This window comes from Choloepus didactylus, chromosome 3, assembly GCF_015220235.1.
Source record: "Choloepus didactylus isolate mChoDid1 chromosome 3, mChoDid1.pri, whole genome shotgun sequence".
Taxonomy (NCBI): Eukaryota; Metazoa; Chordata; class Mammalia; order Pilosa; family Megalonychidae; genus Choloepus; species Choloepus didactylus.
The window spans coordinates 213,235,186-213,259,769 of NC_051309.1; the positions used below are offsets into that span (position 1 = coordinate 213,235,186).

Consider the following 24,584-nt stretch of genomic DNA (forward strand, 5'->3'; position numbering starts at 1 on the left):
AAACAGAACTGGTAACTCTTTTTGAGTCCTAAATTCAATTTTGTATACACAGCCAGTGTTTATCTCCTATGAATGTTAGAATTCTAAAGATTATATATTTTATTGGATTCGATTTCCACACTAGAGGCTCTGTTGTGGAAAAAGTAGATCTCATCAATCAAGAGGATTCTAAAAAAGAAATATAGCAAGGAAATAAAATGTAAATAAAAAAGCAAAATTTGACAAATGAAAGTAAATATTAAATTTATATCAAAGTTTTATTTGACTAATCAGACTTTATATCTTGGTCTCAGGGTAGTGTTGTAGAAAAACTTTGAATGTATTTATTTTACTATTGCCATTTATTTATAATATTTTTCATGTATAATATTATTTAATTGATAGTACCTAAATTGATCTATGCCATGAATGGGCATATGGTGTTTTTACAGCTGCAAAATAATTGTTTTTTGCAAATGTACATGGAAACAGTTGTAGTTAATCCTTTGTTTAATTGCTATGCAGGGTAACATACTATGGATTCACAAATTATTTTTCCTTGATATATTTTGTATACTATTAGTCTATTAACTTATTCCTTTCTCTTGCCAGCTGTTTTATTGCAGTAGTTGTTTCTTGCTTATATATGTAAATTCTTTTTTTCCTTTATTATTAATGAGTGCATCTTCTTTGGGCTTCTTCAACCTATAGGTTGGTATTTTTCATAGTTCTGGGAAAATTAGGCATTATCACTTCAAATACATATTTTTTTTTCTGTTTTTTTTCTTAGACTGATTCCAGTTTGTTAGACTTTCTCCAAACTTTGTCCGTGACTCTGTCTTTTATATTTTTTATCTTTTTCCTCTCCATGTTGCGTTCTTAGAACTATCTGTTGGCATGTTTTCTGGCTCAATAATTTCTTCTTCAGCTCTTTCTCATCTGTGGTTAAATTTTTCTATTGAGCATTGTTTCGGTTTGCTAAAGCTGCTGGAATGCAATATACCAGAAATGGGTTGGCTTTTTCAATGGGGATTTATTTGGCTGCAAATTTATAGTACTAAGGCCATGAAAATGTCAAAATTAAGGCATCAAGAGGTAGATGAAAAGGAAAGGCCGATGGCATCCAGGCTTCCTCTGTCACATGGGAAGGTACATGGCGACATCTGCTGGTCCTTCTCCTGAGTTCCAGTTTCAAAATGGCTTTCTCCCAGGGCATTTTCTTTCTAAGCATCTGTGGGTCTTCTCTCAGCTTCTCTCCTGGTTCTGAGTTCAGTGGCTGTCTCCAAAATGTCTCTCATCTTTGAGCTCTCTGACTTTCATCTGTTTTTTATCCTTTCATGAAGGACTCCAGCAAGGGGATTAGAACCCATCTTGAATGGGCGGGGTCACATCTCTGTGGAAGCAACCTAATCAAAAGGTCCCATCCACAATAAGTCTGCCCCCACAAGATTGGATTAAAAGAACATAGACTTTTCTGAGGTGCATAATAGATTCAAACCAGGACATTGCTTGTGCTTTGGGTGTGAAGTCTGAGAAGCCATTGCCTACCACAAGATCTTGAAGATGCTCCCCTACATTTTCTTCCTTGAATTTTGTAGTCCTGGTTCTTATATTTAGGTCTTTGATTCATTTTGAGTTAATTTTTTTTATAAGATGTGAGGTACGGATCCTCTTTCATTCTTTTGGATATGGATATCCAGTCGTCCCAGCACCATTTCTTGAACAGACAATTCTGTCCCAGTTGGGTGGACTTGGCAGCCTTGTCAGATATCTATTGGCTATAGATGTGAGGGTCTATTTCTGAACTCTCAATTCAATTCCATTGGTTAATATACCTATCTTTATTCCAGTACCATGCTGTTTTGACCACTGTAGCTTAGTAATATGCTTTGAAGTCAGGTAGTGTGAGCCCTCCAACCTTGTTCTTCTTTTTCAAGATGTTTTTGGCTATTTGGGGCCCCTTCCCAAATAAATTTGATAAATTTGATAATTTGATAATTGGCTTTTCCAATTCTACAAAGTAGGCTTTTGGAATTTTGATTGGGATTGTGTTGAATCTTTAATTTGGGTAGAATTGACATCTTAACAATATTTAGTCTTCCAATCCATGAACATGTAATGTCCTTCCATTTATTTAGATTTTCTTTGATTTCTTTAAGCAATGTTTTGTAGTGTTCTCTGAACAGGTCCATTACATCCTTGATTAAATTTATTCCTAGATCTTTAATTCCTTTAGTTTCTATTATAAATAGAATTTTTTTTCTTGATTTCTTCCTCAGATTGCTCATTACTAATGTATAGAAACAGTACCAATTTTGTCAAATGCCTTTTCTGCATCAATCGAGATGATCATGTTATTTTTCCCCTTCAGTTTGTTAATGTGGTGTATTACATTAATTGATTTTCCTGTGTGAACCACTCATGCATGCCTGAGGTAAAGTTCACTTGATTATGGTGTATAACTCTTATGACATGTTGTATTCAGTTTGCAAATATTTTGTTGAGGATTTTTGCATCAATATTCGTTAGAGAAATAGGTCTGTAATTTTCTTTTTTGTAGTATCTTTATTTGGTTTTGGTATTAGGATAATGTTGGCTTCATAGAGGCCTGTGAAGCCATCTGGTCCTGGGATTTTCTTTGTGGGGAGATTTTTGATGATTTATTCAATATCATTACATGTAATTGGTCTGTTGAGATCTTCTATTTCTTCTAAAGTCAGTGTAGGTTGTTCATGTGTTTCTAGGAATTTGTCCATTTCATCTAAGTTTTCTAATTTGTTGGCATACAGTTGCTCATAGTATACTATTATGACCCTTTTTATTTCTATGGGGTCAGTAGTGAGGTCCCCCTTCTCATTGCTGATTTTATTTATATACATCTTCTTTCCTTTTTTGTCAGTCTAGGTAAGAATTTGTCAATTTTATTCATCTTCTTAAGGAGCTGTGCCAGTTTGAATGTATTATGTCACCCAAAACGCCATTATCTTTGATGTAATCTTGTGTGGGCAAATGTATCAGTGTTAATTAGATTGTAGTTCTTTGAGTGTTTCCATGGAGATGTGACCCACCCAGCTGTGGGTGATGACTCTAATTGGATAATTTCCATGGAAGTGTAGCCCCGCCCATTCAGCGTGGGCCTTGATTAGTTTACCATTGCACTATGTAAGTCCAGACAGAAGGAGTGAGCTTGCTATAGCCAAGAAGGACACTTTGAAGAACTCACAGAAGCTGAGAGTAGCTGCAGATGAGAGACAGTTTGAAGACAGCTAAGACTAAGACTCTTAGTCCGGAAAAGCTAAGAGAGGACAAACACCCCAAGAGCAACTAAGAGTGACATTTTTGAGGAAATGTATCCTAGAGAGGAACATCCTGGGAGAAAGCCATTTTGAAACCAGAATTTTGGAGCAGACGCCAGCCATGTGTCTTCCTAGCTAACGGAGGTTTTCCAGACTCCATTGACTATCCTCCAGTGAAGGTACCCAGTTGTTGATGACTTACCTTGGACAGTTTATGGCCTTAAGACTGTAACTTTGTAACCAAATAAACCCCCTTTCTAAAAGCTGATCCATTTCTTGTGTTTTGCATTCTGGCAGCATTAGCAAACTGGAACAGGAACCAACTTTTGGCCTTGTTAATTCTCGCTTTTGTTTTTTTATTCTTAATTTCATTTATTTATGCTCTAATCTTTGTTATTTCTTTCCTTCTGCTTGCTTTGGAATTAATTTGCTGTTCTTTTTCAGTTCTTCTCCTTGAATTGATTTAGGAGATTTGTTTGAACATCTTTAATTGGTTGTTCCAATCTCTGTGTCTCCTCCAGCTTTTTAAGGGGTACTTTGGGACATGTCTTCCTATTTCTTATTACGGCTTGTAATTCTTTGCTGTTGTGTAGGCGCCTCATTATCTTGATGAGTTTACTCTGATGGTCAGTTTCTGTTTCTTGCCTAGGGTGTTATTTTTGATTGGCTTTGAGATAAGGCTCTTCTTTGACACTTGGTTCAAGTTGGTTCAACTTATTCTAGATCTTTGGAATTCCCTGTGTTTAATTGATTAAAACAGTGTTAGTGTCCCTGAAGAGGGCACAGATCAGTTCCAAAGTGCCTGATAGAGAAGGTCAGGAAAGACGCTGTACTGAGCCTGTCTCAAGGGCTGGGGATGGGTGCCGGCCAGTTCTTCAGCACGATTCACTAACAGTCTCTTCGATGCACCTTCTCAGTCTGCCCACCCTGCTCTTTCCTGGATGCTGTACAGTGCTCCTCTGGCCTCTGGAACCCCAGAACTGTTGTTTCAGAAAATTTCTGTCCACTAGCTGCTTTTGGAGGAGGAGTCAAGGAGACCCCTACACAGACAACTGGGGCCTACTCTTTACTTCATTCCCGCTTCTCCAGTTCCCCACACTTCATATTCCAGCTAATTTGTCTGTCCTGAGTCATGATCTCTTGTTTTCTCAGCTCTGCATGACTGCCAAGTTCTGTTCTGACTGCATTAGTATGCACATGGGTGGCACGTTGTCCCAGGCAGAGAGCTGGGTAATTATTTTACCCATCTCATGGCTTTTCCTCCTTTTAAGATTCACAGTTTACCACTGCCACTGACGACTGCCTACAATTAGTTGCTTCAGATATTTTGTCCAGTTTTATATTTGTTCAAGTCAGGGAGGAAGAAGTAGTCCAATACTAGTTATTCTCTCATGTCTGGAAACTGAAGTTTCACCATTTTTAATTTTAGTTAATTGTATTTTTATTTCCATATGTTCTGCTTCATTCCCATAGAAGTTTGTCTTAACTTTTTTTTTTTTTAGTTTCCTTTCTTCAAAGATATCTTTTGGCTTGTCTTTGATTTCATTACACATGAATAATAAGCACAGTTCTTTTTATGATCTGATAATTCTGATATCTCAAGTTTTTAAGGGTTCTCTGTTTCTGCTAGTTCTTGCTTCTGTATTTTAGATTACCTGTGTGCCTGGTTATCTTCATATGTGCTAGGCATTTTATTACATATTTATTTATAGGAATAATTGAAGCCTCAGGTGAAGTACTTTCCTCTGGCAGTGATGGGCATTCACACCTGCCAGATGCCCTGGTGCTGCTGCCAATAACGGACCAAATTCAAGATTTCGCATAGCCTGAAACCCAAAAGTTTCCAACCAGAGCTATAATTCTGTACTAGGTCTAGTTCAGTTCCACTTTATCATCATCCTGAGAGTACAGCCCTTCTTGTGTGGGGAGTGTCTTTGTTGGAACCCTCACTTTTTGGGGGCATTGGGCTTTGACTGTTCTCCTTGCTCCATGAGACCTTGAAAGGACTGTTGATATTTTTCTGGATTAACAGCAGTCTTATTGAACATGTTTACTTCTCTGGATTCCTTTTGTCCTTCAGGTTTAGGCTGTAATTTATTTTTTTCCTTTTTTTTTTTTTTGTCTTTTTTATTGAGATTCTTCAGATACCATACAATTATCCAAAGATCCAAAGTGTACAATCACTTGCCCCTGGGTACCCTCATACAGCTGTGCATCCATCACCACACTTAATTTTTGTTCAAGTTTTAGAAACTTTTCATTACTCCAGACAAGAAATAAAGTGAAAGATGAAAAAAGAAAAAAAGAAAAGGAAACTCTAATCCTCCCCTATCCCTAACCACCCCCCCCTCAATTGCTGACTCGTAGTATTGGTATAGTACATTTGTTACTGTTTATGAAAAGATGTTGAAATACTACTAACTGTAGTATATAGTTTGCAATAGGTATACATTTCTTCCCTATATGCCCCTCTATTATTAACTTCTAATTGTATTGTCATACATTTGTTCTGGTTCATGGAAGTGATTTCTAGTATTTGTACAGTTGATCATGGACATTGCCCACCATAGGATTCAGTTTTATACATTCCCATCTTTTGACCTCCAGCTTTCCTTCTGGTGACATATATGACTCTGAGCTTCCCCTTTCCACCTCATTCACACACCATTCGGCGCTGTTAGTTATTCTCACATCTTGCTACCAACACCCCTGTTCATTTCCAAACATTTAAGTTCATCCTAATTGAACATTCTGCTCATACTAAGCAACCACTCCCCATTCTTAAGCCTCGTCCTATATCTTGGTACCTTATATTTCATGTCTATGAGTTTACATATTATAATTAGTTCCTATCAGTGAGACCCTGTAATAATTGTCCTTATGTGTCTGGCTTATTTCACTCAGTATATTGCCCTCGAGGTTTTGTCATCAACCCAGTTTTTTTTTTTTTAATATGGTTTTGTTCACACACCATATATTCCATCTTAAGTAAATAATCGATGGTTCTCTGTATGGTCATATATTTATGTGTTCACCACCTTCACCACTGTCTATATAAGGGCATCTGCATTTCTTCCACAAGGCAGGAGGGAGAGTCAAAGAAGGTAGAGAGGCAAAAGAAAGAGGAAAAAAAAATGACAGCTAGGAGGCAGCAAAAGGAAAAATAACCTTAAATCAAAGTAGAATAAAGAATCAGACAATACCACCAATGTCAAGTGTCTAACATGCCTCCCCTATCCCCCCCTCTTATCTGCATTCACCTTGGTATATCACCTTTGTTACATTAAAGGAAGCATAATACAATGATTCTATTAGTTACAGTCTCTAGTTCATGCTGATTGCATCCCTCCCCCAATGCCTCCCCATTTTTAACACCTTGCAAAGTTGACATTTGCTTGTTCTCCCTTGTAAAGAACATATTTGTACCTTTTATCACAATTGTTGAATACTCTAGATTTCACCAAGTTACACAGTCCCAGTCGTTATCTTTCCTCCTTTCCTGTGGTGTCTCACATGCTCCCCACCTTTCTCTCTCAACCGTATTCATAGTTACCTTTGTTCAGTGTACTTACACATTATTGTGCTACCATCTCCCAAAATTGTGTTCCAAACCACGCACTCCTGTCTTCTATCACCCTGTAGTGCTCCTTTTAGTATTTCCTGTAGGGTGGCTGTCTTGTTCACAAAGTCTCTCATTGTCTGTTTGTCAGAAAATATTTTGAGCTCTCCCTCATATTTGAAGGACAGCTTTGCTGGATATAGGATTCTTGGTTGGTGATTTTTCTCTTTCAGTATCTTAAATATATCACACCACTTCCTTGCCGCCATGGTTTCTGCTGAGAGATCCGCACATAGCCTTATTAAGCTTCCTTTGTATGTAATGGATTGCTTTTCTCTTGCTGCTTTCAGGATTCTCTCTTTGTCTTTGACATTTGATAATCTGATTATTAATTGTCTTGGCGTAGGCCTATTCATATCTCTTCTGTTTGGAGTACGCTGCACTTCTTGGATCTGTAATTTTATGTCTTCCATAAGAGATGGGAAATTTTCATTAATTATTTCCTCTATTATTGCTTCTTCCCCTTTTCCCTTCTCTTCTCCTTCTGGGACACCAGTGATACGTACATTATTGTACTTTGTTTCATCCTTGAGTTCCCGGAGACGTTGCTCATATTTTTTCATTCTTTTCTCCATCTGCTCCTTTGCATGTAGGCTTTCAGGTGTTTTGTTCTCCAGTTCCTGAGTGTTTTCTTCTGCCTCTTGAGATCTGCTGTTGTATGTTTTCATTGTGTCTTTCATCTCTTGTGTTGTGACTTTCATTTCCATAGATCCTACTGGTTGTTTTTTTGAACTTTCGATTTCTGCCTTATATATGCCCAGTGTTTCCTTTACAGCTTCTGTCTCTTTTGTAATATCTTCTCTAAACTTCTTGAATTGATTTAGCATTAGTTGTTTAAATTCCTGTATCTCAGTTGAAGTGTACATTTGTTCCCTTGACTGGGCCATAACTTTGTTTTTCTTAGTGTAGGTTGTAATTTTCTGTTGTCTAGGCATGGTTTCCTTGGTTATCCAAATCAGATTTTCCCAGACCAGAACAGGCTCAGGTCCCAGAGGGAAGAAATATTCAGTATCTGGTTTCCCTGAGGGTGTGTCTTCGAAAATTGCTCCACCTTGTGATGCCTCAGGTCACTGTGCTTTTCTGCCCAGCAGGTGACGCCTGTTAGCCTATAGTTCTTGACTGGTGTGAGGAGGTGTGGCTGTGTTCCCCCAGGCTCTGGGGTCTGGTTCTGAATGGACCAGACCTTTCCTCCTAGAGAAGACAGATCCCCCAGGTGGAGGTCATTAGCATTTCAATGGTCTCTCTCTCTGCTTCTGCTGTCTCCACCCTTCCCCGAGTTACAGCCCTGGAAACTGAAAATGGCTGGGGCTTTCTCCACTGAGCCAAAAAAGAAACAGATAGTCCCCTTCAGACCCAGTCCAAGGCGACCCTCCGGCTCTCCAAGGTCAGTCGTCACCCAAAGCCTCTGTCTGTGTTTTGGGGATTCATACCTGTAGTGAGCAGTTCACACTTGCTATTTAAAACCCCAGTTGGAGCTCAGCTGAGCTATATTCGCTTGCTGGGAGAGAGCTTCTCTCTGGCACCACGAGGCTTTGCAGCTCAAGCTATGGGTGAGGGGGTCTCGTGACTTGGATCTGCAGGTTTTACAGATTTTATGCTGTGTTCTCAGGCATTCCTCCCAATTCAGGTTGGTGTATGATGAGTGGATGGTCTCGTTTGTCCCTCCACAGTTATTCTGGATTATTTGCTAGTTGTTTCTGGTTTTTTGTAGTTGTTCAAGGGGGTCTACTTAGCTTCCACTCCTCTCTATGCCACCATCTTGCCCAACCCCCTAAGCTGTAATTTTTTAACTGTCTCATTAGGTGATTTTAGAAACTTGCTTTCCCCACTCCCCCACATAAAGTTCTGTTTATTGTTTATGGCATAAGGATTGGTCCAAATAACCTAGTCTGTTATTACTTGAAACAGAAAATTGTGCTATTTAAATTCTAATTCAAATTCAGTAAACCATACTACTATATATGGAATAGCACCGGTTTCTTGAATTTTCGTGTTTACTGTTAATAGTAAATGGATCCTTGATAATTTTTAAAAAATAAAATACATTAAGTAGTGTGCTGGTTTGGAGCTCTTATGTACCCCAGAAAAGACTTTGTTCTTTTAATCCATTCTTGTGGGTACAGAACTATTGTGGGTGGGACCTTTTGATTACGTTGCTTCAATTGAGATGTGACCCAGCCCATTCAAGGTGGGTCTTAATCTTTTACTGGAGTCCTTTATGAGAGGATAAAATGCAGACATTTGCAGAGAGAGAAATTCCCAGAGAAGCAAGAAGGGCCCTTGGGAGCTCATAGAGAGAGCCATTGAAACCAGAACCCAGGAAAGAAGACCAGCAAATATTGCCATGTCTTCCCATGTGACAGTGGATCCCCGGATGCCAGGAGCCTTTCTTCAGAGAAAGTAATCTTGTGTCGATGCCTTAATTTGGACATTCTCATGGCTTTTGAATTGTAACTTAATAAATCCCCGTTGTTAAAACCCTATCCATTTTATGGCAGCTTTAGCAAACCAAGACAGGTAGACTAATTTTCTACCTAAATAATTGAAGTGTATCTTGAATGAAACAATAATGACTTTAAAATAATAATGTATAACATTTAAATATGAATATTATTATAAAGTATAATAAGCTACACTATACTGTTTTTTAAATGCAATTTTATTGAGATAAATTCACACATCATACAATCATCCAAAGTGTAAATTAATTGGTCCTTTGTGTGATTCAATTTTTGAAACTCAAAAATTGTCCACAGTATCATCATATAGTTGTGCATTCATCACCACAATAAATTTTTTGTACATTTTCGTTACTCCAAAAAAATAAAACTAAAAATAAGAATAAAAGTAAAAGAGAACGGATGAACCTAAGATGGCGGTTAGGTGAGACAGGGCAAAAAAAAACACCTCCGTGAAAAATACTAGATAAAAACCGGAAAGTGACCCAGAACACCAGTTTCAGCGATGCACCGGCTGGACAAGGTCTGCTAAAACCACAGGGACCATGTGCTTGGTGAAACCGGGAGTCTGCATTCTGAAATGAGTGAGTAAGCCAGCTGAAAGTCCCGCGGCCACCCTGTGTTGTGGGGAAACCAGGGGTTGGCGTTTGGAGATGGACTAGTTCTTTTAAAAAAAAACAACAAAAAAACACCCAGGAGCGGCTGCAGTTATGATGGTGAGAACTGTGCAGAGAAGCATGGCAGGAGCGGGCTGTGCCAACCTCTCGGTGTCTGGCCTGGAGGATAGACCACTGCTGATTCCCTCAGGGCCAAGGGGCCAGAGGGGAGAGCCAAAAGGAGAAAGAAACCACGCTGCTTGCAGCCGGTTCCCTGGTGGGCTGGAGATACTGCTGCCCAGGGCCTTACCCACTGCCCAGAGCTGCACCAGGAAGCACATGCCACAATATCGGCCGTGGACAGTGGCCTTGAGTGCATACACAGCTAGTTGTCCTGGAGCTGGGAAGGTGGAGGTGTGCAAAAAGGGGGGGTGGTTGAGACACCCCATTCAGCCATCTTTGCATCAGGCTGAGAGCGCCCCTGCACAGCCCAGAGGCCTGGGGCTTCCCTTGAGGGACGGCACTCACTTGTGACGTAGCACAGCCTTCCCTCAGCAGAGGTCCTGGAAGATCACAGCTGAGAAAGGGACCCGCTTGGAAAACCCAGGGACGCTACATTAATGCCGGCGACTTGTGGGTCAGCGGCAGAGAAAATCTGGGGCAAGACTGAAATGAAGACTTAGACTCTTGCAACAGCCTTGAATCTCCGGAAACACCTGGGAGGTTTGAATATTAAAACTGCCCTGCCTCCCTAACCACCCAGACACACGCCCCACATTCAGGGCAGACAGCAACAAAAACACACCCAAACTGAGTTCACCAATTGAACCCCACAAGAATCATTTCCCCACACACCACAAAGACAAAGTTGAGGAGAGCTGACTTGAGGGGAATAGGTGCCTCGCAGAAGCCATCTCTGGTTAGTTAGAGAAAGTGTATGCCACCAAGTTGTAGTTCTGAAAAATTAGACTGGTATTTTTTACAACTTGAAAGAACCTTATCAAGCAAAGCAAATGCCAAGAGTCCAAAAACAACAGAAAATCTTAAAGCATATGATAAAACCAGACGATACGGAGAACCCAATCCCAAACACCCAAATCAAAATATCAGAAGAGAAACAGTACTTGGTGCAATTAATCAAAGGACTACAATCAAAGAACGAGAGCATGGCACAGGATATAAAGGATATGAAGAAGAACGTGGCACAGGATATAAAGGACATAAAGAAGACCCTAGAAGAGCATTAAGAAGACATTGCAAGAGTAAATAAAAAAATAGAAGATCTTATGGAAATAAAAGAAGCTGTTGGCCAAATTAAAAAGACTCTGGATACTCATAATACAAGATTAGAGGAATATGAACAATGACTCAGTGTCCTAGAGGACCACAGAACAGAAAATGAAAGACTAAAAGAAAGAATGGAGAAAAAAATCAGAAAAATTGAAATGGATCTCAGGGATACGATAGATAAAATAAAACATCCAAATTTAAGACTCACTGGTGTCCCAGAAGGGGAAGAGAAGGGTAAAGGTCTAGAAAGAGTATTCAAAGAAATTGTTGGGGAAAACTTCCCAAACCTTCTACACCATATAAATACACAAAGCATAAATGCCCAGCGAACTCCAAATAGAATAAATCCAAATAAACCCACTCCGAGACATATTCTGATCAGACTCTCAAATACTGAAGAGAAGGAGCAAGTTCTGGAAGCAGCAAGAAAAAATCAATTCACCACATACAAAGGAAGCAACGTAAGACTAAGTAGTTACTGCTCAGCGGCCACCATGGAGGCGAAAAGGCAGTGGGATGATATATTTAAAATTCTGAGAGAGAAAAATTTCCAACCAAGAATACTTTATCCAGCAGAACTCTCCTTCAAATTTGAGGGAGAGCTTAAATTTTTCACAGATAAACAAAGGCTGAGAAAGTTTGCCAATAGAAGACCTGCCCTACTTCAGATACTAAAGGGAGCCCTACTGGCAGAGAAACAAAGAAAGGAGAGAGAGAGGTAGAGAATTTTAAGAGACATATATAGAACCTTACATCCCAAATCACCAGAACACACATTTTTCTCTAGTGATCATGGATCTTTCTCCAGAATTGACCATATGCTGGGACATAAAACAAGTCTCAATAAACTTAAAAAAAAAAGAAAAAAAAAAAAGAATATATTCAAATCACATTCTCTGACCACAATGGAATACAAATAGAAGTCAATAATTTTTGAACTGTAACTGCACTGTTTACTTCCTACATGATATAAAATACACAAACTCTAATGACAAATCAGTGGTTTTGGACTCAATGTAAAATATGTAATTTTTGACAAGAACTACTTAAAGGTGGGTGAATGGAGAAGTATAGGAACATAGTTTACGTGTCCTATTGAAGTTAAGTTGGTATCAAACAAAAAAACAAGATTGTTTTGGATTTAAGAGGTTAATTTTAAGCTCCACAGTAAACACAAAGAAATTATCAAAGAATATGACCATAGAGATGAAAAGTAGAGTATGGGTTACAAGAAGTCGGGGAAGGGGCAATGGGGAGTTAAGAAGTGAGGGTAGGGTTGCTGTTTGAGGTGAAGGGAAATTTCTAGTAATGGATGGTGGGAAGGTGATAGCATTACAACATTCTAAATGTGATTAATCCCACTAATGGAATGCTAGGGAGGGGGTGGAATGGGAAGATTTAGGCAGTATATATGTTTCCACAATTGAGAAAAAAAAAAAAAAGAAGAAAAAAAACAGACAGTCTAAATAGATGACAATTGAATGCCAAGGATGATCCTGGATGGGATCTAAGGATGGAGGACAGGAGGCTCAAAGGGACACAGTTGAGACATAAGGAAAAAAAAAAAAAGGAAATATAGGATGTAAGCTTTGTATCAATGTTGAATTTCTTGAACTTCTTAGCTGCACTTAATGGAATTGCATAAAAGAATGTTCTTGCTCATGGGAATTGTATATGTGAATTATAGTGTTTGTTCAAGGATGTGTGCAGCTTGCTCTCATATGTTCAAAAGACAGCGATGGTTGATGGATGATAGGGAGGGAGGGAGAGAGGGAAAGAGAGATGGCGGTGTGACAGTTGGTGGATCGGGGTATCGGGGGAGGGGGGTCACGTTATGCTGGAGTTCTGTGTATGGGGTTTGTATTGTTTTTGCAACTGTGCCTATAACTTTGAATTTATGTCAAAATAAAATAAAAAAAAAAAGAAAAGTGAAAGAGAACACCCAAAATATCTCATACTCCCCCCTGCCATTCCATTATTCATTTACTTTTTTGTCCCCCTTTTTTTCTACTCATCTGTCCATACACTGGCTAAAGGGATTGGGAGTCACAAGGTTTTCGCAATTACACAGTCACACTGTATAAGCTATATAGTTCTACGATTGTCTTCAAGGATCAAGAATACTGGATTGCAGTTCAACAGTTTCAGGTATTTCCTTCTAGCTATTCTAATACACTAAAAACTAAAAAGGGATATCTATGTAATGCATAAGAATAACCTCCAGAATGACCTCTCGACTTCATTTGAGATCTCTCAGTCACTGAGACTTTATTTTGTTTGATTTCTCTTCCCCCTTTTTGTCAGGAGTATTTCTCAATTCCACAATGCTGGGTCCAGGCTCATCCCTGGAAGTCATGTCCCACATTGCCAGGGAGACGTACACCCCTGGGATATGGTATACTATTTTATAGGATACAGTATACTATCTTATAATACTGTACATATTTCTATAGAAAGGGTGGTGTGACTATATATTAATTCCAGGATATATCATACTTTTTGCTTTGATAAAATAATTTGTCTCTTAAAACCTGTGTGTGTTGGTAAGAGTTCTATACATTGATGGTTGTAGCTATTTACAGTTTGGTCCCTTGATGCTTTGCTATAAAATTTTAAATATTTGTTGCTAAAAAATATAAATTAATTGGTCCTTTGTGTCATTCAATTTTTGTAACTCAATCCAAAAATTAAATATCTCTCTGTTTCTAAAGAATAAGGTGCATATAAAATTCTTGGAAAATACTGTAATGTAAACCTAACTTCTTTTAAAATTATTCGAATGTGTGTGCATTGTGATGGACAATTATAGGCTATAATGTAACTCTAGAATTCATTTAAAAAATCAAAAGAAATTACAGTATTTTAATAGGGTGATTTCTGTCATTTAAAGTGAAAACTATACTAAAACACCCTTTGAGAATGTGCTCTGAAAGGTTTGTTACATTTTTACCTTGGGCTTCTTTGAAAATTGACATTGTTTCTATTTCTCCTATTTTCTTTCGTCGGTTAATAATTCCTGTTGTTAAATACAGTTTGACAAATAGCACTTTAGTTTTCTAGAAAATTGATGGGACAAGGCCGTGTCATAAATGTAGAAACATTTTATTTTTATCTGCAGGAATTAAAATGATGCAAATGCTTAAATTTTGTAATTTTTGGGAATGCAATGAAACAGTTTTTTAGCCTCTACTGCATTTGTCACAGGCTAAAGAATTGTTTTCTGAATCTGGCTCACAGTAGCTGAATGCTTGCATCAGATATAGAAAAATCACATTTGTCCTTCTGCCATAAGCTCTTTTCAAAATGATATTTTGAATATTGTGATCCTTACCTTAGTTTTAACTATGTTGTTATTCCATCTGCCATATTTTCACCAAGCTTCTTACCTCGAAGATAAATTGATGCATGATACATCAATAGAACAATTGGAAACAGCCAAGGCATTTGGGATTTGGGGTTTGATTAATGCCCCAGCTGTACAGAGGAATTCTGATGGGCAGCACTCGTCTTGAAATTATGTAATGAGTGTTATTCAGATTTTAGTTTCCTTGTTTTCCTTTCAAACCTTACTTTCTATATTTGTATATTTTGGGCTACTTTAAAAAATAATCTTTTATATCAGAGTTCTGTCAATGTGAATTGTTTTACAAGATGAATTAGTAATTTTATTATGTATTAATAATCACATTTTGTAATTCCCTTTGATGTCTCAGAACTTTGAAAACAAATTTTGAAGCATCAAAGACTGAGAACCTTTAATTGTTCCCACTTCAAGTACAGCTTGGCATTTGTGAGAGCAGTTGTAACTTCGTGTATTTGCCGTTCTCCTCGTGTTAGAAACTAGTCCTACACAAATACCTCATAGTGAGTGGTGTGAAACCTCAGAATTTGAAGGGACTTTAGAATCAAGTTTGATTTGAGGAGTACTTTGGGACTTTAAACTATATACCCTCTTACAGCTCTCATTGATTGTGTTCTCAACTGTTAGATTTGTTTTCTTTTGTTTCTTTTGTTTTAGGGTTAATGAAAACCTTTCTGTTTTTTGTTTGTTTGTTTATTTTGATTTGGAAAGTTGGGGAGGAAATGGTTCTACTTGAAGGTAACCCCCCTCCCATAATAGATATTAGATTTTAATGCTTCAGATTTTTGGGTAATACTCTTAAAGCATTATCAAGGAATTGACCCTATCCCAGAAATCTAGAGATCTTCTATCTAGTCAAGTTCCTTTATTTTCTAGACCTGGGGACTGAGGCCCAGATAATTTTATATGTGCCCTGACTCAGTGCTTCTCAGAATAACTGTGGTAGAACACCAGTTTTGTTTTCCTCAATGTAATAGCGGACCAAAAATTTTGTAAAAGAAAAGTAATGCAAAATACTGGAAAAAGAACATTTAAAAATGATACCAAATGGGTGAGTTTTCTTCTTAATGCACTCAAGTGACCAATTCTTGAGACACGGGGTTTTCAAAAAGAGATAGAGCTTATTGCTAGGTGCAGAGTAGGAGATCAGATGGTCTGTTGGCCTAAACATCTGTCTCCCTGAACTGCAGTAACTCTGATAGTTTATAGTATCAAAAGATGGGCAGGTTTTAGGATAATGTGCACAATGGCTCGAGATGTCAGAGATGATCTAATTATTGGGCATGCGCAGATTAAATATGTGCTTAGTCACTAAAGGTATGTAAGAAAATGGTGGATTTAATATGGTGCTGGGCATGACTTTTAGTATTATAATGAGGTATAGGTCACTTATAGGTTAAAGTTTAAGGTACTGCTCATGTCAAGCAGGCCCATTTTGGTTAGATCCAGCTCTATCAAGATGGCTTGGGATTGGAGTGGGTTAGTTCTGGGCTGACTTAGGCCCTTCATTAATAAACGTTAGGGGCTGTCTTTAGTGATCTTAAGACGAAAGTTGGAAAACCGGATAAAGGAGTATAAGTGAGGGTTAGTCACAAGGTTTTACCATCAGAAGATGAAGGTATGTAGTTGTACAATCATTATCAAAGATCAAGACTGCTGGATTACAATTCAGTAATTTCAGGTATTTCCCTCTGTGTATTCTAATATACTATAAAGTAAAAAGAAATATCCATATAGTGATTCAGTAATCATAATCATCCCCTAAATCCTAAGTTCTCAGTTACAAAGCTTAACTGGAGTATAGAGAGTGTGGCTAGTAGAGAGAGATTTCATCAATAGGACACTTGCTAGATGAAATATGGCACATTTCATGGAGTGGAATACCATGCAGATGTTAAAAAGAATTAGGTAGTGGAGGAGGATTGGGAGATGGCAGTATAAGAAGCTCCAAGAATCAGTCCCTCCACCAAAACAACAGTCGAGCTGGTAGGAACCCTCTGAATGAACTATTTTGAGACTCTGGAGTCTAGTGGAATACTGTGCAACATCTGGGGAAGAGCTGAAGTAAGACACTGGTGAGTTGCATTAAATATTGGTAAATTTCACCCTCCACGCTGTGGCTGTCATCCCTCAGCCCCTAACCATGCGGCAGGCAGCAGTGGGGAGTGCAGCTCGGATTCCTGGTTGCATCTTGCTGATGCTAGGGTGGGCTATAAGGACTTAGTCCTCCAAAATCTGGGTGTTTGTGGTCTGATTGCCGATCATTGCTTTGTGTTAGCTACTTCAGATTACTGGGGTTCCTGTTCTGAGGTCAGCCATTGTTCTAACCTCTCAGGCAAAAATGGCAGAGGAGCCTTAAAAAGGCAGTGCTTCTATTTTCCTCTTTTCTCCTTCCATTCACTGATTAGAGCAAAAATACTTTGAGAAAGTCACAAATTGACAGCCCCAGCCCTCAACAACAACTACAATAAAACCTAGCAATCCCAGAGGAGTGGGAGGACTAGATTTCCATGATTGTAACAACATAATGCTCAGAATTTTTGAAATCCTAACATAATTCTCAGGATTTCTTAAATCCTAACTTCTTGATTACAAAAAGACATATGAAGTTCCAAATGCTTACTTTCAATTTCTGTGCTTATTTCAATGTGTGTGGATTACAAACAGTTCTGGAACCAGAATGGTTCGTGGACCATATTTTGGATAACACTGCCCAAAGCCAGAGGTCAAATCCAGCCCACCACCTGTTTGGTATGGCTGTATGCTAAGAATTTTTGTTTTACGTTTTTTAAATGGTGAGAAAAAAATCAAAAGAATATTTTGTGACACATGAAAATTACTGAAATTCAAGTTTCAGTGTCCATAATTAAAATATTGTTGGCATATAGCCATTCTCATTCATCTGTGTATTATCTGTTGCTGTTTTTGTACTGTAAGGGTAGGGTTGAGGCAGAAATGAGTAAGTTGAAACAGAAGCCATATACCCTAAAAGCCTAAAATATTTATTATGTGGCTCTTTATAGAAAAACTTTGCTGACCCCGGCCCTTGGGCAAAACATTGAATTAGTAGTTGCAAACAGAGTCTGAAATTTAATGTGAGATTTTAATATTATCATTAGCTGACATGTATTGTCAGGCTCTTTGCTCAGCACTCTTGTATCCCATTTTTGTAATCCTCCAGCAACTTCACAACCTTTCATATAAGTTAGATACCTTTAGATTAGGCCTCTGATGGGCTAATTAGATACCTTTACCTTTCCTTAAACTCTTTTAACTTTAATTAGTTTTGATTTTTCTAGCCATATCTGGTGAATTATAAATTATTAAATATTTTCAAATGGATTTTGTTGTCAGCCTCTGGTTCAGAAAATTCACCTTCTTCCGTCTTGCTGCATTACTCTGCAGTGGATGTTTGTGTGTTCACGTGCAGTGAAAGAGAGACTCCAAAATGTTTAGAAAATAGATATTTCAAGTAAAAAGATTACTCTTTTTAAAATAACCTAACACAGAACTGCAGCAAAACTTTTAAGATAATGGCATTCTGTTGCAAACTAGGAAAGCTGTAATAGGTGAAATACTGGTTACAACAAAAAGATTGAGGTTTTAAGTGACGTTTGGAGGAGCAGTAAGGCTTTTAGTATTTAGCATTTATCACTCATTAAGCTGCAATATGAAAGCTCCCATCATACTATTGTCCAGCCTTGTTAAATTAACATATTCATTTACTTCTTATTGAAAGCATGTTTTGAAGTTCCTGAGGTATGCAATAAAAAAACACTGCTTTTTATGGGAACTGTGATTTCTTTATTTTCCTACCCTTTGCATGCGATCACTCAGCAACTAAGTAAAGATAGATATCAGCTTTGCATTTATTACATGAATCTGCTTTATGATAAAGACCCTTAATAAGCCAAATCTTCACAGTGGACTTTTCATGGTTTCTGGAATTAAAAAAAAAAAGGTACCATGAACGCTCTAGTCATTATGATGAAAGAGGGGCTATAGTTGTGGTACTTGCTATTTTATTCTACTTCTGTTTAAGTCAGTTGATAAACATCTGGAAAATAATTATGTTCATTGTTTACATTCTAGAATGATATAATATAGGAAGCATTTGCAAGAGCCCACTGTATCTTCTCAAGCCATGGCTAGGTTTTGTTATCCCAAGTCTGAAACTGTACAAGATCTAAAACAGGAGATGCAGATATACACCGTCCCTACAATTAAGTCCTAATTCTGTAAAAGGCTATTTCTTTGTACACTAAAACAAAGCCACTGACTTGATGGCTTAAGAGAAAGATCTTAAAAACAGCGGGACTTATTACTTAATGGTATATGAGGATTGCCTTCCAAACATTCCCAAAGAATGTATATACTTTAACATGGACCTGTTAATGAATAAAAATTTGGAGTTCATCAACAGTAGTGGATCTGGTGTTTTTTTTTGTGTGTTTTTTTTTTTTTTTTAATCATTGTATAACATGCCTTCAACCACTTATTACTTAAATTTAATATTTCTACTTTGCTTGAAATTTATGTTAAATTCTATTTGTAAATGGAAACCTCTGTTGTCAGGACTACATGGAAATCTTACCTATTTGAACTGTGAGCATAACTTGTAATTGAACTGCATCTTTCGACTAGTTTTTAATATATTTTTAATGTATTTAATATAGTTTAATCATTGGTTGGATAATATTACAGCACGTATACACACACGAGGTGGCTGAGAAATATTTTGGATTAATAAAATATTACATCTAGATATTACTTAAACAGTGATTCTTTTTTGTAGGAGCCTCCATATCTTAAGAATTCTCTGTAGCTACTTTTAGTCATTATGCCGTGTGCCACACTCTTTCCTTAGCATATCTTGTAGTGATTGAGTTTCTGTTTCTGAAAATGTTTGTTGGAAAGAATATTGTAGAAGGCATTTCTTTTTTGCAGCTAGATTGCTGGGGAGCCAGAGTTGCATGCATTACTCTGTGTGTAAAACTTCTTGGAAGCAAGCCAGTATGTTATGGTGCGTTTCATATGTACGCGGTGAGCCACTAAAAGGCTCGCACAGTATTACAACTATTATGAGTGGAGAAAGCTTTTGGAAATTCAGCAGTAAAGCAGAAGCAGCAACAAGCAGCAACAGTGGTAGTAAAGATAGGGCAGGTTCACAGTTAGCATATTTCAGTGTGAGTCAGTGAGCACACATCTTCCCATCCTGCCGTCTGAAGGAGGGAAATAAAAAACTACATACTGCAAGATTTTTCTAGTTTCATGTTTATGATGTTAAGTCATGTGACAATACTGTACCATAAGTTGCCAACTTCGCTTTACTCTAGAGAAGATCCATTGCTGCAGTGCTTTGTTTTTCTTTTTCTTTCTTTCTTTCCTTCCTTTTTTTTTTATATGAAAGAGAAAAAATTGTGCAATGTATGTTTATGCCCACACCATGCCGAGGCGACACTTAACAGTAAATAATCTTTGTATCCCCGAGGTGAGATATTGTTTCTGCTTTCCCTGCACAGTGCTGCTGCAGCACGGAGCTGATCCAAACATTCGGAACACTGATGGGAAATCAGCCCTAGACCTGGCAGATCCTTCAGCAAAAGCTGTCCTTACAGGTAAGAAAACAGAGAGCCACCAAATAATTTTATCTATGGAACTACTAACTTGATTTTGTAAAATCTTTATTTTTTCCCACTGAGTTTTATTTTCTCCCACTGATTAAGGTAAACAAATATATATGCCATTGTGTACTACTGTGTTATTGATTTGATATATTAACTGTCTCCATTAATTGCTGTGCTGTCTGAATTATGGATTGCTTATTCTACTTGGAATGTCTGAGAATGATAGCATTAAATGATAACATACATTCAGCACTCGTATTTTAGTCATATTTTATGGTTTAGATCATAATTTTCTCATACCTCATCTTCTCCATTGACTCTTTTAAGACCTTCACTGTTGACCAGGCAAGGACATTTGTATTAGTATAAAAGTAGTTTTGATCGGAAAGACAACCTGCTGGCTTATTACTTAGATCGATAGTTAAATAAAATATGCTGCTGCTCCTCCTTTGCTACCCATTTGTATTTTTCTCTTTTTTTCTCCTTTTTATTTATCATGATAGCTAAGTAATTTTTAACTGAGGCAGTGTATTACCTTTTTATTTCAGTTACTGCAAATTTTTCCTTAAGTATTAGTTTTAAGACAAATGTCAAGAACCAGCAAGGAGGAAATGCTAGAATAGAAGGGGTCTCTCAAAACAATATGGGAACTAGTGCTATAAGTGATACGATGATAACAACCATTTTCATTGATCTTCATTTTCAAAATGCTGCATTGGACCTATTTTTGTTTTTAGTCTTAGCATCTAAGTTCTGCTGCCTTTGCCCTCTTTTACTTAACTGACTTTTGTAATTTGGAACCTTTTTGTCACTGCAGTGCTAACAGTGTTATTTTAGGTTATATGAGAGTAAATGACTTTTAACTACCTTTTACATTTGCCCACGTTTGAAGAAAATAAATCTTTGTTCACTTTTAAGTTCCGAGTCAATGCTGTGCATTTTTAACAAAGATTCCAAGGTGAATGGAATATATTTATGTGCAGGAAGCTTTGAAAATATATGGAATTTTGCTTAATTACTCTGCATAGAAAGACAACTTCTCACTTTGCTGAAATTAATGTAATCTCTGCTAAATTCGGGTAATATGATTTTTCTCAATTAATAAGAGTTTAGGTGATTCAGTTGCTGAATCAAGATAACATAAAGCTTCTTTAAACCAATGCATATAAGAATGAATTTAAAATAATGAAATGAAAATATATAGCTTCAGGCCTGCTTAGAATCTACAGCTTTTCAGTCTCTTATTTTAACAAAGCCCTGGGCTATGATAGGGTCTTTAGAGTAGTCTCTGTCCAAAGGAGAAATATAGTTCACGGTAACAGAGGTAAATTATAAATGCTGACCAAGACTGTCTCCATATCCAAGCGTCCTCCCTCCGACCTTTTCTTCTCTTCGGTCCTCAATGCCTGCCTTCCCCATTTGTTAGATTCATTCAATGCAACACTGCTTTTTGACCCACTTTCACTATTTTTAAAAAGACAAAGTTTATCAGTTGTTAACAACAAGAAGCTGTCTCCTAATTTGTTATGAATTTCAGGAGAGATTATGTTGGCTGTTGGTAGTTTGGGAAAGAGCTTTAACAGCGATAACTCATGGAGACAGAAAATTCCTAGAAGATAGATACCGTATCTGTAAAACAACTTGAAAAACATCTAGTACTGTACTTTGCTTAGATAGGAAGATACTAAATTCTTCTGAATCATAATACTAATTTCATTAATTATTCTTTTCATGAATATCTACTTTCTTGGAAATGATATACAACTTTTCAGATAGGATTTAAAAGAAAAAACTGTTAGTTTATTTTGTTAAAAATATAACTACTGATATTTGTACATTCATTTTACATAATGCAGTAAAGTAACACTTAAGTGAAATATATTCCAAAATATGTTTCTGCTCATATAGGTTCTCTACTAAGCCATTCTTTCCAATGGGATTATGATGGAAGTATTATTTCCAAAGCTAAATTAAAAAGAGTAAGCATTGATATAAAGGATATCTTTTTAAAGGGACACCTTAAGTTAGAATTATTAGAGATTATCATGGGTGAGGTGTTATTCTTTATTTTGATGTCCCATGCAATTGTAGTACCCTTACTTACGTTCAGAGTGAAGTTTCTATTCTTAGTTTTTTCTTTTTGAGAATTCATTTGCTGAAAATGTCTTTCCAATATCCCATCTTTTGTGTTGCTAGTTTTGTGCGATAGCCAAAATTGGGTCCAGGTATATATGTATCTTCCTTAAAGGAAACTAACAAGGTGAAAATCTCTTTTTACAGAAAATTTTAAAAATATATAGATGGCTAGCATCCTCTTATTCACAAAGAATGCATGGATTTTTACAAAGGTATACAAAGCAACAATATATGTTTAGTTTGACAATTAAAAGCATATTGCCATTTGTTTCGGATGGTAAACTTAGGCATTTAAGACACTGTTTGATTAAAGAGACTTATCAAACTCCTTGCTGAATTATTGTATAAGTGAATGATATGATTAAAAGAATTCATAAGTTTTTTGTTATTTTCAAATTTTGGGCAATCAACCAAAGGACTTGAAGGGTTATTTTTGTTTTCTCTTCTCCTTTGCTTTTAAAATAAACAAGGATATGAAAAATCTATAACAGCCTATGTAAATATTATTGAAGAGCAGGGTTTGGTGTGTTATGATTATTGATTTTTTTTTAAAGTAACTTATCTTTTGGCCTTTTTTTCTGATTATTAAGGAAATGGATTCATTGTGGAAATTAAGGGAGAAAAGAAAAGCACAAAAAAGAAAAATCATTTGTAATTATACCACCTAGAGATAATATGTTGGTATACTTTATATCCTTTTTTATGTGCGCACCATCCTTTTTTCATATGAGCACCAAATCAGACTTATTCTATACATATAATTCTTATTCTATATATAATTTAGTTATCTGTGCATTCCCAGAAAGCATTCCGTATTCTTCTGCAACATGAGTTTTTAATGACTTCATAGTATGCCCTTCTTTGGATATATCTTAGTTTTTTTGCACTAATTCCTTAGTGTTTAACAATTACATAGGTGGTTTTCAACCTTTATTTTTCTTTGTGAATTTGGATTCATTTTATCGGTCCTGTTAAAATTGTTTATCTTTACCATATTCAAACTTAGCATCCACAAATACGGTGTATCTCTCTATTCTTGACTTTAAGTATGTGGGGATTTGGAGAATGAGGAGCTTTCCCTTTCAAGTGCTATAATACATGTGATGTTATTATGGAAGAGCCACATTTCAGTTAAAGGTGATTGACAATAAGAATGTTCATTGAAGAAAGATAGGGATGTAGGTATGTTTGTTAACCATGTAAAGGGAATCCTGTGGAGTGCAGTGGAAAGGACAGAAGTTAGCAGTGGGAAGTTGGGTCAGAAGAGGTGACAGCAGACTGAGGCTGAGAGTTTGAAAAGGATGGAGTGTTTTTCATTAGCAGGACCTAGGATGGCAGGGATGTAAAGCAAGTGGGTGTAGATGACTGCAAAGTTGCCAAGATCATTGGTCCATTAATTTTCCTAGTAGACTTAGGGATAGGGAAGTGGAGAAGAAGGATATATTTGCACTAATGTAGCTCAAGAATAAGCCTTGATCTGGATTCATTGCATTAATGAGGAAATCCTAATCTGTGATTGATATGCAGGCTCCCAGACTCTTCAGAAGAAATTGGCTCTGGCTCAGGCCAGGCATTGTTGAGGGGTCTGGTATGTGCTTATTGAGTTTGACCTGGTAAATCAGCAAAGTATATCTGGAATTCTATCTTTTTATCCTTTCCCACTGCTTCCTACTTCCTTTCAAGTAAGACCAAAAATCCTTTGCATGTATGAGGACTTAAATGATCTGTACTCTGCCACCCTTGGTTTGACTGCTAGGTTTTGCTCAAACCAAAAATTTATGATTTCTTTCTTTTCCTCACATTTTGCCTCTAACCCACCAGTAATTCAAGTTTACTGAACTTTTGTATAGTATCACATTTCCAACCATTTCTCCCCAGTTTCACTGCTTCAATTCTGGTTCATACCTTCATCATTTTTTTCCTTTTTGACAGCAATAGCCTTGTAATGGGTCTCTCTGTCTCTACTTTAACCTCACTCAGTTCTCCTCAGTATAGCTGGAGTCTTCTTTCTAAAGCATTAATCAGATAATGATAGCCCATGATCAGAAAATTCTTTAATATATTCCCAATATACCTGAATAAAATCCAGACCCTTTAACCATGGTCTATCAAGGTCTGGCCCCTGCCATACATATATCTAATCTTGTGCTTTCCTTTATTCTCCCTTCATCTCTTTGCTTCAGCTACAGCTGGATACTTGCTGTCTGTCAAACAGATGAAG

At 37.1% G+C, this 24,584-nt stretch overlaps 1 protein-coding gene across 1 annotated transcript in view; it reads left to right on the forward strand.

The window, feature by feature from the left end:
• The window catches only part of TNKS (tankyrase), a 254,709-nt gene that overhangs the window by 82,913 nt on the left and 147,212 nt on the right, over positions 1-24,584 (forward strand). Inside the window, exon 3 of the mRNA XM_037831282.1 lies at positions 20,123-20,218. Within this exon, the coding sequence (XP_037687210.1) occupies positions 20,123-20,218 (96 nt within the window). The remainder of the gene's footprint in view (positions 1-20,122; positions 20,219-24,584) is intronic.